A 23,443-nucleotide genomic window follows, 5' to 3' on the forward strand; every position below is an offset into this window, starting at 1 on the left:
CCTCACATCTTCAAAGGGCCGTTTGAAGGTCAGGACTTGGTTTTCGCGTTGAGGTTAGAATAGGTTCTGGTTAGGTTAAGGGTCAAAGTTTAGGGTCAGGCAGTCAGTTGAGATGGTTAGGGTTAGGGTGAGGGGCTAGAGAATGTATTATGTCAGTGAAAGTCCTCACAAAGATATAAGTACAAGGATGTTTGTCCTCAATATGTAGCATTGCAAGAACACACAAAGAAACACACACACGCAAGCACACACACACACACACACACACACACAAACACACACCTATTGTTACTACACTATCTTCTCCTCTCCTGCGGTGCTTGATTACCTCTCCAGGTGATTATGAGCTCTCTCCTTTTCACAGTTTCAGTCAATCGGAGGTCACACAGCTAGATGAATAGTTTTAAGAAATGTTGCTTTCAGGCAAGCCATAGCTCATTTGGAGAAGGGGCCTGTGAAAAAAAACGCAGTTGGGGAGTGAAAACATAAACATAGATGCTTGGAAATAGTACTCCAATTACTGGGACACTTGCATATTGAGTGCGCTTGATACGATTCAGTAACAAATAGCATCATTCTGAAAACGATTTAGGTTGCCACTTTTCAGGGATCTTTTTTTTTTTTAATCTTGGTTACATGATACTTTTATAATGTAAGCAGGTCCCTCTCAAAAGTGATACATGGTATGACAAACTGTCAGTTTTCATAATAAGGTTAAATATATCTTAAAACCAGGGCGGCACAGTGGTGCAGTGGTTAGCGCTGTCGCCTCACAGCAAGAAGGTTCCGGGTTTGAGTCCCGGCTCGGGCACAGGATCTTTCTGTGTGGAATCTGCATGTTCTCCCTGTGCCTGTGTGGGTTCTCTCTGGTACTCCAGCTTCTTCCCACCGTCCAAAGAAATGCAATTGGGGACTAGGCCAATTGAATACTCTATGTTGACTGTAGTGTCAGTGACTGTGAGTGTGAATGGTTGTTTGTCTCTATGTGTTGGCTCTGCGATGGAATGGCAACCCCTCCAGGATGAACCCCGCCTCTTGCCCGAAGGCTGCTGGAATAGGCTCCAGCCCCCCTGCGACCCTTAACAGGATAAGAGGAAGAAAATGGATGGATGGATGGATGTCTTAAAACCAATACACTGTTGCAAATCTACGACAGCATAATCAAAAATGAATATACCTATGATTTCTATAATTCAGTACATTTAAACAGCTATCTTTCAGTGAAAACTAAGGTTTTCTTAACACTGTTGTCTGAGGATCAAACGAAGTTGTTTCACAGAGCAATTGTGTCTTTCTTTGTTGACAAGTCCTTTTTAAAAGGCTCTATCTCCAAAAACATGGCCAGAGGCAACAAGCAATCTGAAATGTGACTCCTGAGAAGGAGTAATCACCACAGAAGAACTGGTTTGGTGCGCAACATCAAGACCAATATTTACTGTTGAAAAGATGAATGAATTTGTGCAGTTAAGGCTTGTGATGACTCAGGAAAGGGATGAGGGCAGGGTAAATAAAAGGTTGGGAAAATCTTGAATAGAGAGTAATTTAACCGCTTTCTTCTTTCTTCCTACATTAAACTTCTGATAATGACACACATGACATATATACACTTCAAAATCCAGAAAAGAATACAACTTAGTCAGCAGTCCAGTCAAAGTTACAAGTTGATAAGGTCCCTGAATTTGACTACTACTTTCCCTCTGTTCATGAATGGGGATAAACTGATTCATTCAACAAAGTGCCCGTTTCTAGAACTTCAGGTGGCATTGTTCCCTCTTAGAAATGGTTGCTATCAGATTCTCTTCAAGACACATTTGTGTCATATACCAAACATGTTAGCAAGTGATATCCCCGTTGAACAGTTGTCTGGAGCTTAAAGACTATTACAGAATATTAAAGACAAAATACCAACTCCTGAAGCTAAGACACCATAAAGTTTGATGACTCTTCAGTCAATAATTGAATTGTTTTTTGCTGTGGTTTCGCTCACCATCATGAAATAAATTACTCTGTGCACTGTTATTCATCTTGAGAACAGCCAAAGTCAGATAAAGACGGCATCTACATGGTGTGTGTGTGTGTGTGTGTGTGTGTGTGTGTGTGTGTGTGTGTGTGTGTTTGTTCGTGCCTCACATCCTGTCTCTGGCGCTCTGCTGTTGCAGCTCAATATTGTCTGTCTGTCTGGTTTGCAGAGCTCAAGTTCAGTGTTGAGTGAAAGTGTTACCTGGACCTTTCTAGGGTCGATTCGACTGTTCTCTGCCCTTAGCTGTGAATGACCTCAGTTCACCTCCTGCATGGTGAACTCTGAATATGTCCACCAGCTGGCTCAACATTCCACTGACAAAAGGTGGTTGTACCTCTGATAAAATATGTTTATATTAAAAGCTTACAGCTACTGTTCACACTCAATATGATCATCAACTGGAGTTTTGCAAATTAACTGTTCATGAATTTTTAGTGTGCGTGTTATGTCATAATTGGTTATTTCTCGAAACAGAGGGTGGACACCTTTTATTTGTTTACTCACAACAAGGCAGATTTCAATGCTAATTTCACAGTTTACCAGTTATGTCTTATCATGAGCTTCCTGTCACCTCATTGAGGTCACTCTCCATGGAAAATTTATGCAAAGATCAAATCAATAAATAGCCACTACATCTGCCTGTGGAGGGGTCATGGATCACATTCACCACCACCTCACCCATCCTGTCTCAGTATCTGCGCTCCTCCCAATCTATTTCTTTCCTCGAGTCTGCATTGTACCTTGGCAGTTGTCTTGTGAATATTCCAATTACAACGATGTGTGTTTGACCTTTAAGTTAGCTGTAGAAGATATAGTTATCTGCCTTCCACTCTGACACACAGCGTCTATCAATCAGTGTTCCAGCCCCCCCTTCCCTCACAAGAACAGACAGTATTTTCCTGAGTGTGTGTGTGTATGTGTACATGTGTGTTGAAGGTGAGAGGGAGATGAAGATATGGCGGTATGATGGGCACAGACTGTGGGGCAGGCCAGAAAAAAGGTTTGGAGGAGCCCGGTGATAAAGATGTACTACTGTATGAGGTGTGTGTGAAAACATGTGTATAGCAAATGCAGACACAAACAGAACTGAGAAGGACGGAGACACGAACAGGGTGACTGAGCCATAAACAAAACCTTTTCCCACAGCATCCTATATCACGCTTCTAAGAACAAGAAGGAGTGAGCGCAGTCATACTTCTCTCATTTCATTCTTACTCCACGCCCTTTTCCAAAGGGCTAATCTACATCTTTCATTGAATCAAGAATGGAAATTCACAAGAAATGCCTCTTTTTCAATTTCATGCTGAAGTAGCTCAAGTTAGTGGATGTAATTTCTCCTAACAAGAAAATTTATCACTCTGTCGCACACTTAGTCTGGCTATGTGAGAAAAGGGACTCCTTTCAGCATTTTTTTTTTTAGCATGAGCTTTGATAAATGTGCCAAAAGCATGATCACTCCCTCACAGCACTCTATACAAGGACAGAACAATTACAGCAGTTATTAAAAAATAAAATGAAATTTGTATGAATGATAAATTACATATCATTTAGATCTGCAGGGAAAGCAATAAAATATTAAGTTAGAACCAAGCAGAGAGAGGGACGGGGTTTATTTCATAGATATTTAAGAAACTTTTACTTGTGTGTCTGAGAATTATGTTATTGTACAGAGCAGAAGGGGTAAAAACAAGCATTGATTTTGAGAGGGATTTTCTCCTCATCCATTTAAAACTTCTGCCAACTAAAGTATTTCCTCACTATGAGAGGATTCAGACTAACGATGCAAAGAACCTCCAACAAATCCATTTGAAGTTTTGAGCAAATTATGATTATCAGGTTCACGCTGAATTGGATGATGAAGTCTAAACGGGTGAGAGGGAACGCAGGAAGAAGTGTATCGCTGAAACAATACCACGCATGGCAAAGCCACCAGACTAATGTATATTTATCATGTAAACTCCTGATAAATGCATATACAGAAACAATCAAATCTCTGTGTTTCCATTGGAAGATTTTGCACCATGGACTCAAGCGTGAAACCAATATCAGCTTAGTGTCTAGTCAAGCTTGAAGTGCAGCGCCTAGCCCACAAAGCATGTTCTGCATATGCTCATGGGCGTCACTTTTATCAGGGTGGAACAAGCAGCTTTCCACCGCTATCGCTGATCAATTCGTGCGAGTTGAGTCCCCCAGTGTGGGTAAATAAGCAGTGTTAGGTCTTGATGAGGAATGGCAGGCTGTTTGAGAGAGGCCGTAGGCCAGAGAGCTACATTGACTCTAATGATTAACCTCTGACTAGGATACATTTTATTCTATATATCTATCCAGAATAAATGTTCACTTTCCACTCCCAAAGGACTTCATGCTAAGTAGATTTGTTTCATAAATAAACCAGATAGATTTTTTGTATGTACAGCGATTTGCTCTATTTGGACAAATGTAAAAAAATATAGAAAACAATTTAAATGACACAGAAGTTAGTCCACCTTGACAGCCAACGGAGGCCTTGAAATTGGGCGATGCACTGTAAAACCCAGCAGCTTCAGCTCTAAAGCCTGCAGTGAAGAGAGCCAAAGCCAGCACTAAGTAACATGTCTGTCAGTTTGTCTGTTTGGAGCCTTGAATTCCCCATGGCCTGAGCTTATTTACTGCATTTGTATGAGAGGCTGTGAAGAGGAGAGGGCTGAGAGCCCGGCTGGCTCTCTTACATATGTATACAGTGTTTGGGGGCGATGCATAAGGAGCATCTTCCTTTTGCAGCCTGGTAGCATTACAACTACAAACAACTTGGGAAAGGGATAGAAGCGTTTATCTATTCAAAAATGGGTCAGGGATGAAGGTAATCTGAGCAGCAGAGAGTGTTAACAAGTGCAGTGAGAGAAAAAAAACAACTTTGATCATACCTGGATTCTGTTAGCCGAGATTGTGAAAGCATTAGCGGAAGAGAGCACCGATGTCATTAATGACGTTGCTCGTCATCTTCTTAACCAGATTTGAAGTCATTTTAATATTAGTTAGAGAAGGGAGGGGGGTGTACACAACAAACCATCGGGCATGCGTTTCAGAGACTGATTTGTTACTATTCATGGCTAAAGCAGAGAGAAACTGTAATACTAGACATGCTTGTTAAATTCACAACACTCCAAAGCTGCCTTCTAGCAAATCCTGTCTTGTGGTTGTCAGCTTAAGACACCCCGGCATATGCATATGTAGGATTTTTAAGCTCTGTTAAATGGATAGTGGTGTCGTGGCCTATCAAATGACTGTAAGCCACTTGCTTCACTTTTCCTTTTTTTGAAGGGGGGAAGGGAATCATTTAGAGAAAAGCAAGCGGCACCTTGTATGCATCAGAAGGCACCCCACTTCACGTGTTTTCTCTATCCCCCAGTTAACTCCACATTACAGGAAAACACAGCCAATTACATGTATGTATTCCGGCTGTGTGTGACAGTAACACTCCACCCTGCCATATTAACGACTGGTACTCTGTTTAAGCCAATGACAGGAGAGTGGCAACAAACAATGACAGAATGCCTGTTTTCGATTGTGAGGCCACAAAAGATGATACACCATTCACCACCAAGGCAGTTTGCAAATAAATTATTGTGGAGAGTATTGAGCTGAGGCAATTGCTCAGTCCCCTCAGAGTCTGTATGAGGAGTGTGTGTTTGTAGGAGTGTGTAGGCATCCCTGTATATGTGTTTGTGTGAGTGGACTTATAGATCCAGTGCCATTTATTTCCCAGAGCTGAAACAGGGCAGTTAGGGAGGCGTAAAAGGAAATGAGTTGTGAAGTGACCATTGATCCTGCCTCGCACAAGGTTGGCAAGAGACTGCAGGACTATTGGCCACAGTGTGTACTGCTGAAAGGCTGCCTCTTATTTACACTGAGGTGGTTAACCCCAGCCAAGTTCATTTATCACCAAGCTAATGCGCTTCACATGAAAAAAGGAGGAGAAAAGAAAAAATGGTGTCAGGTCAAACAAAAGGCTTAACCTAGGTTGAGTTATGAAACTGTCATCTATTTAACGCATTTCCCATTGAGTATAAGACTGTTCGTGTGCATGTAGTTTCAGTTGCACTTGTGAGTGTGTTTAGGATTCTTTTTATTTTGCGGCTATGTCCATGGCTCTTTCTGTTAGTCATTTGCAATGAGTTATGTATTCTTTCAAGATTAATTCACGTGACAGCCATGCAACAATTGTGTTTGTGCTCCAGCTCACAGTGCATCAACAACAGGTTCAGGTTAGATTCAGACATAAACCTAATCCCAGTCAGTTTCAGTTCCAGCTCAGCAACTCCGTCAGATGGCATTAGCCGTGTCTGTATTCCATGTTCAAAAACCTTGAACAGATGTTCTTATGTGTGAAGTAAAAATAAAATCTTCAAGTTTAACCAGTGAAAATTCCCTTAGGATTTCTTGAAATCATCAAAAAATATTACCATTATTCTATTGAAATACTACATTTACAGTATTGTGTATGACATGAAATTGGGTAAATATACTTGCAAAGATTTAGAGTTTGTAGTGCTTGACACGGTAATTGACCAGTGGCACTGATCTAACAAACCACATACGCACACACACACACTACAATCTGTTTTGTTACACCTGTGTTCCTCCTGAAACCCAAAGTCCACTCTGCCTCCACCACAGCTTCTGACTGCTTGAGCATAAAATACCCATAAATGTTTATTTCCAGCAGATTTCACTCTGTCTCTCCATGTCTGGCTCTCCGATGCTCTCTTCTCAATTCCTCTGTCACTCTCTTTCCCCCTCTTTTACAGTCCCCTTTCCCTGTCTCTCTTTCAAGCATTGCAGCTTGACATTTCGCCATGCTCTCGTGGGACTCCTGCGCGGAATGGAGTTACTGGGAGAGTGCCACTGTAAATTCCAGGAGGCCACACGTAATGTGTCTTAAACATAGATGGACAGCTGGGGTTTCAAGGAGATGAAGAAAAAGACACAGGGAAAAAAGTAAAAAAAAGGGAGAAAAGGGGAGACGGAGGAGGAGGAGGAAGAGCCGGTGTCTATATAGATAATAGAATAATACTGTGTTTTGTCTGGGGAAGGGTGAGCAAACAGTAGCTATGCTGTCATTCACACACTATATCTTTAGTGTCATCACGAAGGGGGAAACTACAGGCCTATATGTCACAAGCCTGTATGTACTATTCTGTAGGGACTGTCTGCCGATAGCCAGCCTTGAAATAAAAAGGATGGCTTTCATTGTAAATAAGTCCAACAAGGATTGCCTGGCAGGAGCTGTCTTTTCAGTGAATGGGGAAATCATTTTAAAAGACATATACTGCATGCTGTTTCACTAACGCCCTCCAGCCCTCGTGGAGGAAAGTAATCTTCAGGCAGATGATGATGGTTAACAATAGGCTCCTTTATGAAATTGTCCATATTTCAGCGGAGGTCTTTCTCCTGTCCTGAGAGGTGATTGATGCATCAGGCCAGGGTCGGTGTCTTATTTACACAGTTGAGTGGGGCAATCTCAGGCCTCAAAGATAAACCTAATGAGCTTCTTTGTGTAAGGTTGCAAATGAGAGAAACCATCCTCCCTCCCTCCTTCCCTTTTCCATCCGAAAGGGACAGTCTGGGTGATTAGGCCTTTAAATTATGCTCAAGGGCAAAGCGCAGATTTGCATCTTGTGTGTGTGTGTGTGTGTGTGTGTGTGTGTGTGTGTGTGTGTGTCTTGTGAAATATGCTACAAGAGGGAAAGAAAGAGAGGGACAGGTGAAGGGCAGAGAGAGAAAGATGCTTGAGGCTTGTTTGTGAGAGGTGATGGTAGGTGAACACTGTATGTCAGCATTTTAGAGTGAGTGAGCATTTACCTACACAAACCAACAAACTTACGAGTGTAGAAAGAAGGGGAGTGCACATGAGCGTGCACAAACTTGTCCTTTGTCTGCGTAGGGTAACTTTCTCCCTAATGACGTTCATTTTAGGGAGAATTTCATTTGCCCCCAAACTCTAAATATTACCCATCACTTGCTGTCAGATTTCTCATCCCCTGTATTTCCCCCCAGCTAAACAGCCAGAAAAGCAGGTTAATTGCTGTCACCCACAAGTTGGACCACTGCCTAGCTCTGGAGTAGCAACAGAGGTAGCTTAAAAGTGAGATGGAACTGTGGTGCACTGATTGTAATTTATGTCAAAATGCTGCAGTGATTTCGGGGGGGGGGGGGGGGTATTTGGGATACTGCTGCATCATGTGCCTCAGGGAAGTTTACCAACATGGAGACTATTGTCAAAATTTCTTGTAAACTGGATTTCTGTGCAAAATGAGCGTGGCTTGTGCTATTAATTCCTTAATAACTTAGTACTGTTAACCTCATTCTCAAATGCAAATGGCTTTGAGAAGAACATTGGAAAGTTTTGAACGGTGGCCCTTGTAAATGTAAGTGGCTTCTGACGGAAGGTTGAGTATCACTGATTTGTGACAATCATTTTTTTATTTTTTACAGCCTTTATTCTTTATAATGTTTTTAGGCCTGTTTTGATACTGCTGAGCATCTGAGATGTCAAACTTATTCTTCTTATTTATTTATTTCTTCTGTTGCATTTCCACAGAAAATTAGATTTCAACGAATATAATGTACAGATGGTTTTGTGACTTTTTTTTTTTTTTTTGTCTTTTAAATGGCTCCAATATCCCGTTGGGTTCTTTTTGCGTACAGGAAATGTCTGACTGGCTGCTTGATGGTAATCACTGCCCTTTTTGAAGCAGGTCTTCCATTCAAGAAAGCTTTCTGCCTGGAAAAAACCCCCCTGCAAAATCTTTATTATGCTTTATTTTAACTCAACAAGCTAAATTTTTTGTAACCGATCTGCCCTTTTTTTTTTTTTAGGAATCTGCCTAAAATGGATGTTTCAAGTACTCATTTTTGTTTGTATTCTTTAAAGCCAATTTCTTTTCCCAATAATGTTAATATTTGGCTTTACTGAGTCAATTAAGTGGATGAGTAGCAGTGACCAGAAGGTTCCCCTCTCCCTTAGCAAGAGGTCTTTGGTTAAAGTACCGACCCGACCACAATACATAAGCCAGAGTCCTCATTTTCTTCTTAATTTCAATATTCCTGTACATTAGTGAGTGCATTTGGCGGGGGGCAGTGGTCCTGAGTATTGGTTCATCAATCGTGCTTATGACCCTGGCAGGATTACGTCTACAGACCACTGTAATCAACTAACAGGCTCTTCATCATGATCTTAGGTTTGAAGATCAATGCATGTATATGTGCAGCACCATAAAGTCATATTAAAACATAAGACTGTCCATGGCCAATGACAAATTGATTGGTTTTATGAGCTCAGCACAAATTCTCTTCCCTTTTTTTCAACGGGGGAGCTTTTATAGTGATCATTGTGCATAGTAATTAGGGCTGTGCAACATTCATCATTTGCTCTGATACATATCTGCGGCTGGCAAATTGCAATCAGATACAGTGGAAATCTAATCTGTGATCTCAAATCAAATTAGGTCTATTTAGACAACCTTGGGAATGGGGTGGTGAAACCCGGGCAGAAATTAGGGACTGGAAAATCAATTGTGTTCAAATCCATGAATAACAAAGTACATATCTGCTACATTAAAGAAATACAAAAATGAGAACTGACTAAATTAGAACATTGTATGTGGGGTTTAAAACCACATGACAAAAGGTACTTTGGGGACAAACTTGACAACAAATATTTGAATATGGAAAAATTGCTCCTGTCTTGATCTACGTCCAACAAGCAATTGGTCGAATCTGAAGCAAGAGACCTTAAGATGCAGCTTTTCTAATTATAGCTGCAGGTGGTATTTTGGAGCTGCTAGGTAATGGCTGAACCCACAGGGACAGTGGAGAATTCATCAGTGCTTATTATTAATCATCCCCCCAGCACTACGATGAGAGACTCAAGCTTCTATACCCACTGGACCACTCAATGTCATCCCAAATACGGGCGGAAAATTACACCCAACAGCCTTCCCTCAAAATGGATGTGAACTGGATTTTTTTTTTTTTTTTGGTGCAAAAACACCAAAAGCTCAATGTATAACCACATATTCGCAAGCTGTCAGTCACCTGCTAACGTCACATACAATAAATGCAAAAAAATTTATTAAAACAATAAAAAAAAAAAGTCCATCTTTAGTCTTGGACCTCCTTGTTCTCCAAAGACATGCAGTGCAAGTATACTACAGGAAGTATGTGAAGTTAACAGTGCAGGGCCCCTGTTTTAAAAAGTCTCCAGAGACCTGTTAGCTGGACTGCTCATTTCAATGTGTCTGTCTTGAGGTTGGAAGGCACGGACTGGCCTCTTTTCAAGGCACACACTGTCATCCCCCCATCCAAATTCAGGCACCGACACATCACCACCACAAGCGTTTCATTGCACGTCCATCTAAGAGAGTTATCTGGAAACTTTAGGCATATGTCTCTCGTATATTTCATGACAATCTTGATTTGAAGAGCCATGGTTACATATTTCTCTGCTTATTTTCAGACGACTGAAAAACTTTAATTAGATCTCTATAGCTCAGATCAGATCTATGTGATTTTAAATATAAAAAAAGGTTATGAAAAAAGTCACCAATTACATAAACACAGTCTTTATTTTGTAATATATGTAAATGAAATGCACAGCTTTCTTAACAGAATATTCCAAATCCCTTCATGGCACAATAGTTCAGGGATAACTTTGCATCTAATTCTTTCTTGTACCTGTTATCTGCAGGGAGTTTCAAGACAGTCCTGAACTCTACACCTTCAAATGTACAGGAGTGATGACTGTGAGGGGGAGAGAATTGACCCCAATCAGGTGTGTGTATATAGGAAGAGTGCTGAGCAGAGTGGTGATAGATGAGGAGCGAGGCCACGGTGCTGTTGAAGCGCCCTAGCAGGGCCACTGTTGTTGTGCTTTGGATGGAGGATGGGGGATGAAAAAAGGTGATGGGGGGACCCTGTAGGACATGCTTCTTTTTGCTCCACTGAACACCCCCCATCCCCCATCCCCACCCCCTCTGTAGACACACACACTACTGCCCCAACAAACTGACTGCAGGGCTTCAGCTGCCTCCAATCATACACACAAACACACACTTGCATGAACATTGCCATTAAACCAGAGGACAGCCTACATCAACCCGGAGTGTTGTCCCTCATCCACCCCAAAGCTGGCCCTCCGACCTCATCTCCCACTGCTCTTTTGGTGAACTGTCAAAGCCATCATTCACCATGAAAAGATATGAGAGGCAGTTGACTCCTTTACTCCGCTGGCGCCTGACTTTCACAACTCCTGCTCCCCCAGCCCACCCCACCCCTCCAGTTCATTCAGCCTCAACTTGCTCTGATGAAGGGAATAGTAATGAAACATTTAAGGTACTAAAAAAGGGAACATCAAGTGGAATTGTGCCTGTGAGTCTAATAATACAACGCAATCAATAAAAAATAGGAGGGAACTACGCAATAAAATCAGTTGTGAAGTTGGCCCCACACAGAGAAGAAATTACCTCTAAGTGGGATTTAAAAAAAAACAAAATTTTCTGGTTCAAGGAAAGGGACACTGCATGCAAAATGAGTCTTTCAAAAGTGTGCTGTTTAAAGGTCTCTCTGTTGCTGGTGGGTCTGTAATAAGTCTATATGAGCCAGAGCCGAGTTAGGAGGCCCTCTGGTGGTTACAGCACTGCCATGACACACACACACACACACACACGCACACACACACACACGTGTGCGCGCGCACACACACACACACACACACACACACACACACACACACACACCAAAGTGGTCAGTGCAATGCTCCAACTCACACATTATTTCCCTTTCTGTGTTTATCCCTTTCTGTTTCATGTTCTCTCTCTCCTCTCACACTTGTTCACTCTTACATGGCAGTAAAAAGCTTGCCAATGTTCAAATTCAAATAAGAAAAATACAATAAAACCTTTGCAGTCAACAGTTAAAAGGCAAAACATGTTGCCATCACAACAAACTAACAACACAACAAACATCCTTTTGTAAGCAATGTTTTTGTCACACTAAAAACATTTTACAAGAAAATATATACAACACAAAATCTTCCTGTGCATCCTATCTGTGTAGAAAATCCCAGAGCTGCCTGAGAAGAGAGCAAAGAGGAGCAGGAGTGGGAGAGCGAGGGGGGAAACAGAGTGAGAGAGAGAGGGAGAGAGCGGCAGAGACGGGGGAGAAACACAACTTACCTGCTGTTGTTTCAGATGCAGCAGCTCGACTGTGCTTACTTCGCTGCTCGTGTCACCAGCGCTTGATCTCCCATCTCTACTGCCAGCCTCTAATTGGCTGCTGCTTAGGGTGCTCATTCCATTTTGACTCATTGAACTGTTGCTTATTGTCTCTGTGGCCGACTCCTGCATCATCATGATTTAAAACCTAGAAGTGATTAAGAGGCACCGGTTAGGGCTCTTCTTACAATTCCCCCCTTTTTCCCTCCTATATTTTTTTTATGCTTCTATTATCAAGCCCTCATTCCCCCTCTGCAAATTAAAGCATTTAAAGAAGAGGGAGGGGGAAAGGAGAGAGGGGGATGCAGGAGGAGCAATTATGCATTCATTGTGTAAATGAAGCAATACAAAGAGATTCACGTCCTGGTGCAGGAGAGGAACCTAACTGTGTCAAACCTTGCTACCCACTAAAATCAAGGCATAAATCAAAGATTTAAGAAGCTTCTATTAACTGAACAATTATCACTCTAAATAAAAATTAATATGTAGAAATAAAGACAAAAATATGCTTATACAATTATGTGACTCAAACATTACATACATACATAATTTTTAGTATCTTTATCACTTTACAATAGCCAGACAGCAAAACTGAAGCACAGGCAGTCCTAAAATATTTCCTGTCTTGAAGCTGTAAGATTTTTAGTGTCGCGTATGAATGAAGTTGCCTAATGACGCAAAGGTAATCATGCAAAATTAAAATTTGGAGGCAGGGAGGAGGAGGAGGAGGAGGCAGCGGAACACATGGTTCAAGCTGGTGATGACTATAATGGGTTTGTCATCTTTGCTTAATAAAAACTGCCTTGGATGAAGGATACTCACATTTCCTCTTTTATTTTTCTGTTAATTAAACTACATAGTTATTTATTTACTGTAATGATGTTTTAAAAATCCCACTACAAATAAGATACATTAAAATCAGACCAGTCACAATCAAACTTTTTGGAGGAAAATAGAGGACAATTCTGCAAACAATAACATAAAACACTAAATTAATTCTTGTCTGTGGAAACTGGTGAAAGAAAGAGGAGCAAAAAGGGGAAATAAATTTATCACGGCTATCACTAATGATTGTGCTAAAAACTGCATAAATTATGCATATTACCTCCTCTCTAACCAGTAATAAATTTTTTATTATTTTCTCCAGCATCTAATGCTCTGCACCTTCACTGGAGCAGAGAAGAGTCCCACCAACATCAGTCAACATTCTCGCGCAAAAAAAAAAAAAAAAAATCCCAGATCTGGCAACTCAAGATACACAAAGGTAAATCTCTATTTGATAAAATCAGAACACAGCCTTTTAAAAGGCTTGAAGCACAACCATATGGAGTAAGTTTGGTTTGCGAATACGTTTCATTAATTAAATTTGTATTATAACAAAAGCTTTCCCTATTTTTCTTTTAAGTGCACAAATTCCTGTAGCTTTTTATAAAATAAAAGTACAAGGGCAACCCATAATCCACACACAAGAAAAGAGGGATGAATGATAATTTGTTGTGTGTTTGTGTGCATATGTGCCATGGGTGCTATGTGTATATTTTGGTCAGTAAATTTTGTTTTAATACAAGTGTGTGTGTATGTGTGTGTGTGTGCGTGTGTGTTTGTGAGTGTGAGAGTGTGTGCGCCCGGGCATGTGTGCGTGTGTTCATGTGTGTGTTTTTGACAGGGGGCTGGGGTGTGTGTGTGTGTGTGTGTGTGTGTTTTTGACGAGGGGCTGATACAAGACAGGCCTTAAAGGATGTCCACAGCCAGGATAAACAGGATCCAGGCAGAAAGAACAAACAGGACTGAGCTGTTACACAGAGCAGGGCGACAGCTGCCTGGGACACAAGTAAATAGGGAAGAGGCCAGGACAAGACGTGCTTGTGAACAAACAGGCCCCCGTTTAACACGGCACCGCTCACTACTGATTTTGAGGGGGGGGGGGGGGGGTCGGTCGGTGAGACAGAGGAAAAGAGAGAGAGAATGGAAGAGTGAGAAGGAGGAGGGAGGAAGGTGGTGGTGCTTGGGGGGGGGGGGGGGGGCGGCAAGACTGGCACAATGTGACATCCAATCCGGAGATGAATCTCAGCCTAAGAAACTCAAGGCTGCAGTCGAGATCAGCCGGCTAATAAGTATTCAAATTAGGCATAAATTTTACATGTCCAATGTTTAAAATATTCAGAGAAAGACTGTCTGATTGCCTTTACTACGATTTTATGAACATTCTAATGGAGCCTGGATCTCTCGTTTTTTTTCTGCTTCCTTTCTTGGAACAGCATGTTCAGAAAACTTGAAGATATATGAAACAAAGAAATTAAGATTTTTAATATACGTGCAATGCAAATACAGAGAGAGAAAGAATATTGCTCCTTTGATATTATACCTATAAGCTATAAAACATAAATGAAAAAAGCATAAAAATGTTAGAGTTTTTATTGAAATAAAATCTTAAATGGGGATTCAACAAACAAACAATACAGGCCCACAGCTATAATCTTAACTCCCTCCTCCAAAATGAAAAGTGTGCAATATGTCTAACTGCAACATAATGATAATGCAGATATATGCAAAGTATATTCGCAGAGATCAGATGGTGCTTTAACCTTAATGACAGCGGTGAGATAAATTAATTAGCCATCTAAAGGCGGCATTCAAATCTGCCAATTAAAGTGTCAATTAGAAACACAGCCAGGCTGCAATGATGAGCGGACTACCGAGCTGCCGAGCTGACTGTGGGGGTGATGGGATTGTCTCTCTTTTTCACTCACACTAGCACACACTCGCGCACGCACACCCACACACCCACACACACACACACACACACACACGTGCATGCACACATACAATACTCAAGAGAGACAGTTGTGACAATACTCAGCACCTGAGGGTTTGACTGCATGTGTGAGTCTATCTGCATTTGTGCGTGTATGTATCTGTGTGTTCGGCAAACCACACTTTCTCAATGCCCTGTCCTCACTCCCTGAGGGGTACCAGCCCTGACCCTTGCTCAGCTTGTCCTAAACCAACTGGGTCGGAAGGAGCCATGGCACCCCCAGCAACAATACCGAGTGGGGCCCCTGAACTGTTCTGCTGCTGCATAGGCTGCTTTAATGCTGCATGAGAGAGGCTGTACGCAAGTATATTTGACATCCCATAAATTGCTGGTGTCCTGCATTTCAACACATCCTCTATTCGGTGCCAGATCCTCAAGCCATAATCTTTCAATGAGGGAGAACCTCGACCACTTATTATCATGATCGAAAACAGAGAGGCTCCTCGTGCCCTGATAGTATAACAGTTATTCTAGAGCTTCTAGCAAAAAGCCATAGTCGTGTTACATGGTGTTTAACTTGAGAGTTGGTGGGAAGATGGAGAAAGCAAGGCAGAGATAATGTGACATTCCCAAAAATGTATAATGCTTCGATCGCTTATTAGCCAACAAAGTGGAGAATTTCACGAAGAAGTTAAGACAAAGACCTAAATTTTTAAAGCTCCACCTATTGTGTCATCTCGTGCGACCCATGCTTGCAATCCCCTCTTCAATATATATTCATTTGCAGATCTGGTTCCTAGATCAGGTGTAAAATCTGTGACAATACATATGCCCCAGAAGGTTGGGAGAATTTCTCCCTTTTCTCCCAAGAAGTGACACAACAAGGAGAATTGAGCCTTTTATTGCCTAACACACATACACACTCGTTCGCACATACACACCAAACATACACACACCTATCATTAAAGGGGAAAGAAGCAGCCCTCCATCTTTGTTTGCGAGCTCTAAAAGCCCTTAATGTAGCCTCATTACCTGGCCTGTCTCCCGCTCTATCATGTGCAGTAAACACACACTATGACACTGGCCATCCATCTAGCGGGAATACACAGCTGTCTGCTGTCTGGGGAACACTGGTGAATTTAACACACACAGAGCCTCACATACACATATCATTGTTAACACACAACAGGCTTGACACTGGTTCATTCACACTCTCTGGGCTATCCATTTTCACTACTTCTCCATCCAAAACACTGATCCATTCCCTCATTTTATATGCCTCAGTTGCCAAAAAATATTTTCATTAGGGTGACAAAAAAGAAGGGAAAAAAATGACCTGTATATTCCAGATGTTGGTTCATTATTCAGTTCACATCTCAGGTGGCTGTCTGGAATTCTTTCGGTGTGTAAGAGCACAATAATAAAAAAAAAAAAATAATAGAAATTACATTTCACAGTCTGCTGACTCTTCACAGCTCTCTCATCAAGCCAAGATATGGTTACCATTTAAAATAATCACAGATTCTGTGCTTGAGTGAAATTAATTCATCATTGCCATAAGTTACTATGCATACAAAATAAAGAAGTAACTGGGCAAGGGCACAGGCTCACATATTCAATACTTAAGATTGCTTAATAAATCAAAATGCCACATATGTGCTGACTGCATTTTAAAAAGATATATTTAAAGACCAAATCATGGAGTGTAAAAGTTTTGAATAACTTATTGTTGGCTTATATAAATGTATGATCTGAGATTATGATCATTGATTTGTTTATACTTGTGTGTTAAATGTGTTTGCATTTTCTTCTGGTTTACTTCAACATTCAAGCAGTGGAAACAGGAAAAACGGCCACTTGGAAAGCCATGTTCAAAAAAACCCAGTCTCCCAGATTAAGTAAAGCAAGCCAGGCTGCCGTGCCTCAGAATGAAAAGCTTCCTTTTTGGCAGTAAAGGGCCACCATAAAAGAGCCTTAATGACTACTTCTTATAAACCTGTGTATGGTAATGGTTTCTGCTCTCAGATAGAGGAATTTCAAAAGTGCTTCACCGGTGAATAAAGATTGCTTTGGAAGAGAGAGGGGCTGAAGAAATCATATTTACAAAATCAGGAGTGGCGCTAAATGAAAGGAGATGAATATGAATAATGGACTTTGCTTTTCTGGGATTAACATTATTCAAAGCCACAGAATCAAATGTGGTTATCTCCTGTCCAATGAGCCCTACATTGAGAAAAAAAAATTTCAATTCTTCATTTGAGCCGACAATAAATTGTAGTTCTGTGATAGGAGACATTCAGTCAAGAATGTTCAGAACTTAATTCTTGTCTATTTACAATAAGGAGATGAGACAGAATAAGATAAAAGACAGACTATTTGCCATAGTGTGTAAGTGTCCCTGAATGGAGTGAATGGAGAGTGTGTGAGAGTCAGTGTTTGTGGAAAAAGGGGAGAAAAAAACTGACAAAGAAAACCAGACGAAAGAGTGTAAAGTGCATGTGCAATTGTATGGCCTGCACAATGTCTCCTTAGAATCAAATGTGCAAGAGAAACTAGTGAATAGTATGTGTGATACTATATTAATACAAGTTCATTTTTATGAATGCAACCAGCACTGGAACTTGACAATGAAAAACCTGTTATTGTACACTGACTATCCTATTACTAGGTAAAGCAAGACAGATATAAATTAAATCAAAAAGATGCAATTTAGTAAAAAATTGGGGGAAATATTTTACGATAAAATTGAGCTAATGCACTTCTCTAAAAAAAACATTACCATGGTGCGGATCGTCCCAAACAGAAAGAGAAAGAGGAGGAGAGAAAGTACTTTTCTCCTGTGTTGAGCCTCATCCCATATCATTTACCCATCAGTCACCTCATTCTGCTGAGGCAGGAGACATGCCCCACCGCTGTGGCTGAGCGAGACAGTGACGAAAGCTGATCAGTCGTCTCTAATTTGCATATTCGCCAATTCCATTAATTAACTCGGCCCACCTAATCAGGGCTAATTGACCTATAAAGAGGGGAGGCCTCATTGTCTCGTCCAATCATCTTTACCACGAGGAGAGGAGGTGCACCAGTGAATACAGGGTGCTTCCGACCTTCCTGTATTTATAGACCTCATGCTTGGAAGAGTTCCACTCTGAGGAGACACATTTTACTGTGTACCCCGAACTAAAGAGATCAAGACTGAACCGCTTTGATGGGGAGTCGGAAAAGGAGAGAATGGACAATTTCTTTCACTTATTCTTTTTGAGGGGAAAAGAGAAAAATTGGGAGTGAATGAGTAAAGAAGAGGCTGGCCTGACTCCCTCGCTCCTCTCCAAAGCGCGGCAGATCCAGCGGACAGGCGCAGGGAGCCAGCCGCAGCCGGCGCAGCTACAGAGACATAGCTCATTGTGACGTTTCCAGTTATTTCTGGTTGATTAGGGCCATTATGTCTCCAGCTCTGATTTATGTTGTCATTCCCCCTCAGCAGTCCTGCATCGATAGATCTTAATGAATTGGTAAATAAGGGTGAAGATTGCAGTTGACAACACCGCAACATTCCTTATTCATACCAGACAAGATTTATGTAACCAATTAGGAGCATAACAGGGGGGGACTGGTGAGGAGCGGCAAAACATCTTTCCCAAGCAAAATGACCAAAGTCAAACCCAAAACAAACAGATAATAACCAGCCTTTTATTGGGCTAAGTCACACTTTTATCAAGGGACTTGAAAACCGGTCCAGTAAAATGATCATTCCTGCTTCTCTTAGGATGAATGAATTGATTTCATCAAAATATGTATCGCAAAAGCAGAGACTTTTTGCTCCTCCCTTAAGAACACACTCCGTAATTCCCTCCATATGTGAATACACTTTCAAACTGAAGATGTCGATGGAATCAACAGATTAAAAATGAAGTCCTTGCCAACAAAGATCCACTTTCATAATAAAATCATAAAATATATATATATATATGTGTATATATATGTATATATACTGCATGTGTGTGTGTGGGTGTGTGCGTGTGTGTGTGTGTGTGTGTGTGTGTGACAGTGTGTGTGTGTGTGACAGTGTGTTGTGGGGTGGCATGCAAATCAAGTGTTCAATTTGAATTTTATACATTTAGAAAGAAATAGTAATTTCTAAATTTTCACCATTTTCTTTTCCAACGCTCTAATTCTAGAAGAAAAATAAAGGCCTCTCTGTTGAGAAAAACGGATAAAAGTGCTGATCATCAATAGCCTGCGACAAGCCAGGAAGACCCATAGGGCAGGAGTGAACAGAGGTGGAAAATTAAAGCAAGAGTGATACGGGAGCCGGCTCCTTTCAGACTCTCTCCCTTCAAGCACATGCAAATGAGAGCGTGCTGCTTAACTGCATCATTTATGTGGATAATAGCGGCATCATCATTACGGGAACTCAAATTAAATTACATCACAATTAGCATAACAAAGTGATTGGTTAAACGTTCAAAACAAATAACGTAGCTCTGCTAATGAACAATGTTAATTGGCTGATGTGCATCCTAAATAAAACATATCAGTAAACATGTGTTTTACTTTAATCATTTCTAAATTCCAATTTTCCTTTTTTTTCCACAATAAGACAGACGTGGGGGGAAAATGAAAAAAGACGACTCAAAACTGTATATTGCCAGGGGGATTTGTAAGCTGAAATATAAAATGTGTAGCATTTAATTTTATTGAGCTAAAGAACCTATTATATGCCAGACTCTAGAGAACAACGTAAATTATCTGCCTTCAAAATGGAGTTTGGCCAATTCTCCATGTGAACTAATCACATAGCTCATTATGCATTAGGGTATTAAATTATGAAGAAGAGTCCCTTTCGCATTCCTGCACAAAGCTCTATGAAATGTTAATAGTATGCCCACAATAGCCCAATACCATGCCTTGCTCACCCTCATCAATATTTAAGTAAACAAATTATTCCACTCGCCTTTGATAAAGATAATTAGTGCTTCGCCGTTTATCAGTCTCGTGACCTCTCTACTCTTCAAACTAAACATCTGCTTGTATGAGTTTTTCATTTTTCCTTCAACACCACGAGACTGGAGAGACACAAGAAAAGCTTTGCCCTCACAAAACACACATCTGGATCTGATTAATATTTGATTATTATTAGCTTATGAGAGGTTACACACTGGCAGCGCCCTCTAATTCTTTTAACTGTATGACCATTAATGATCAATAATTAGCTTAGCAAGCAAGTAGCAACAATTGAAAATACCAAAAAAGTGCAGCACCAGAAAATACCATGGTGCACACGCACGCACGGACGCAGGCACGCACGGACGCAGGCACGCACGCATGCACACACACACACACACACACACACACACACACACACACACACACACACACACACGCACACACACACTGGGCCATTCATCAGCACTAATTAAGCAGCCGATTATCAGAGCCTGCAGACCAAGGCTGCACAGTTACACAGTGGGACGAGCAGCGGGGAAGGCAGGAGACACAGCCTGGCAATAAAATACAACCATTAAACACAGCCAAGAGCCTGAAGTTGACTACGGACGACAGTGGATTGATGGATGGATTGGTGATTGATGAATGGGTGGATGGGAAGATGGATGAATGGACACAGTCTCCCTGACTTTTTTCTTTTTTTTACCTGAAGGTGAAGAGTGCCAGAGAGCTTGACCAGAGAACAGAGTACTTGCCTCTGCCACCGCCAAGGGTGTCTAGCAGCAACGGCCGCAAGTCGTCTGGTGTCACCGCGTGGAGAGGCAACACTATCTGTGTCATCACTCCAGCCGTGTTTATGGGGGATGGCATCATAAACAAGCCAGCTCCCCCCCACCATCCACCAACCAGCCCCCGCCCCAGTTCCCCTGCTCCCTCTCTCTCCTCTCCCTCTCTCGCCACCTCACCACCACCGTGCCATTCATGCATACTTAAATCACCCGCGCCCCATTAAAAAAAAAAAAGAAAGCCCAGATGCCTCTCCTGACAATTATTCTATCATTTCCAGTTGTCACCAGGGCAATTACCAAGCCGGGCCCCCTGTGCAGGTTGGACATGCAGGCCCGATTGGTGAGACTTGAGTTGGGGGAGAGACGGAAAAGAGTGGGAGAGGAGGACAGCGGAAGGTGTGTGTGTGTGTGTGTGTGTGTGTGTGAGAGAGAGAGAGAGAGAGAGTGTGAGAGAGAGAGAGGGTGTGTGAGAGAGAGAGGAGATATATGTGTGTGCATGTATGCATGAATGTGAATGAAAGGGGGGGGGGGTAGTGTACAAAATGGAAATTTATGACAGAGACATGGAAGAGTCTTTCTGTCTCCTCACTGGAAATAACTCAACCATCATTTCTTATGCCTGCTACCAATGAAATATATCACAATTACTGGAAATCATTACTTCTTACTTGATTCTACATTTGACGTGTAATTAAAGGCACGGCCATTTTAGTTTGTTTTCTATTGTCTTGAATTTAGGACAAATGTCACTTTTTTAGTTAGATTACTTCTTGCAAATAGAGATAATTTGGGTGTAGAAACATAAGTGAAACTGTGTATAAGTGCTCTGTGTGTGTGGGTGGGTCTTCTGTGTGTGAATGAGAAAGTGTGTGTGGGGATCCTCACACGGGGAGTGCTGTGAGTCCTTGCAGGATGCTTCTCAACTCTCCCCTTGCACCTCTTGCTTACCAGGCAGCTCTCGCTGCTCTCCCTGCTCTTGCTCTAATCACACATCCGTTTCTCTCTCACCATCGCTTTCTCTGATGAAAGTGCGCGCACACACACACACACACACACACACACACACACACACACACACACACACACACACATACACAGCCGGACCGGCTCACTGCTTTACTCTACGTAGTCGCTGTCGCTGAGTCGAGAGGGGAACGGAGAGCTGAAAGAGGGCTGGAGGACGCTGCTACTACTAGTTGCCGAGGTATGTGTCTGGCTTTATTCTAGAGCAGTTCAGTGCTTTTCTCTTCAGATCTGCTTGTGTGCATGCCATTGAGAGTGTGTGAGTGTAAAGAATCTGAATGGGATTACTGAAGGACTGAGCGGCAGTTGGTAGCCTCCATGCCGTGCTCTGGCAGAGAGTGAATAGGGCTCTTAAAAACAATTAGCCACATCACATCCATGCATTGGTCAGAAAGACCCGATTACAAAGCACTGATTTCCTTCCAGGTACACATCTAAACATAAATAGTCCAGAGAGAGGTAGACCAGGACAGATAAAATGACCTACCTTTTAAGCAATAAGAGAGAAATCCACTCTCCCCGATAAGAATCATTTGAAGAAGTACTCTCAGAAGCGTGGAAACATTAGTGTGTGTCAAAAAATGAAGAGAGGAGGAAAAATGCCACTAGTAGAAAACAGAGCAAGTGGAACCAAAAAAAAGGAGAAAGAAAAAAGTAGAGGGAAACTAGCTTGAAAACATCACCAGAGAAGTATTTACAGCGGTATTTACAGTATTGTGAGGGGAGAGCACCTCTGCCTGGTCACGTCTGAGAGACAGTTGCCGTTTCAGTGCTGCCTAATTAAAACAAGTCAGGCAGCCCCGCTGGATTGTGTTGACGCCTGAGGACCAATAGTACACAAAAACCAGTGGCTTGTTCGGTGGGGTAGGGGGGCTGGCCGTGGGGGGGGGGGGTGGAGAGGAGGGGGCGGAGGGTGGCGAGAGTTGGCAGAGGAATGGTGTGTGTGTATGGGGGGTGTACTGCATGTGTGTGTATAAGGGGGGTTCAGAAGAAGCGTTTGTTGAGGAATCTGATATATAACGGAGACCACAAGAAGTGGGGAGACCTCCACACACTTTTTTCTTTGATGAACTGCTAAGATAATGTGTTTTGAGGCTCATTTGCTAATGTGCCATCACCGCTGCTTACTCTCCAAATAAATTTTTAGCACAACCATGAATCATTGGCCAAATTCACTAATGGAAAAATATATGGGAAGATGCATTTTTTAAAAGTGAAACACACAACACTAACTTCTCACAGATTTTCCATTCAACCACAGTTTTTTAAAAGCTTGGTTTACCACTTGATAAAAGGAAAACGTGTCTGCAGATGAAGATTCAGATATCTGCAAATGTCTCTGCTAATGAAGTAGTGCAGTATCTCTAACTGGAACCGCAAAAACCGCCAATCCCTACTGTCTGCTCAAGAAGCCAATGAAAACTGACACAAGCTGAATTAAGCGGAGCTCACATGTGCTGAATGTGATGTATCGACATGTTTCCCCTACTGTAAACAATATGCGCAGCAGGCAATGAGATGGAACATTTAGGGCTAATGGTGTTTGCTAACCCTTTGTCATTTTTTTTAATTCCCCACTTTCTCTTCTCCTCTCTGTCTCTCTCTCCCTTGCATGCCACAGATGTTTTTCTTAGTCGCTCCAACCGACAGGAATCTACTG

At 41.8% G+C, this 23,443-nt stretch overlaps 1 protein-coding gene across 5 annotated transcripts in view; it reads right to left on the bottom strand.

The window, feature by feature from the left end:
- LOC147263933 (forkhead box protein P2-like) overlaps positions 1–23,443 on the bottom strand; it is a 102,677-nt gene that overhangs the window by 49,450 nt on the left and 29,784 nt on the right. For 3 of the 5 annotated variants that reach the window (XM_086202309.1, XM_086202308.1, XM_086202311.1), the window contains one exon: positions 12,235–12,421. The exons of 1 other annotated variant lie outside the window; for it this stretch is intronic. In XM_086202309.1, the coding sequence (XP_086058435.1) occupies positions 12,235–12,411 (177 nt within the window). In that variant the 5' untranslated portion in view covers positions 12,412–12,421. Of the gene's footprint in view, positions 1–12,234; positions 12,422–22,270; positions 22,658–23,443 lie in introns of those variants that run through there. One more of the 5 variants, XM_086202310.1, reaches the window with a different exon arrangement.

Source organism: Aulostomus chinensis, chromosome 4, assembly GCF_037954235.1.
Source record: "Aulostomus chinensis isolate RoL2024-O1b breed Wild chromosome 4, RoL_Achi_v1.0, whole genome shotgun sequence".
In the NCBI taxonomy this organism is placed as follows: Eukaryota; Metazoa; Chordata; class Actinopteri; order Syngnathiformes; family Aulostomidae; genus Aulostomus; species Aulostomus chinensis.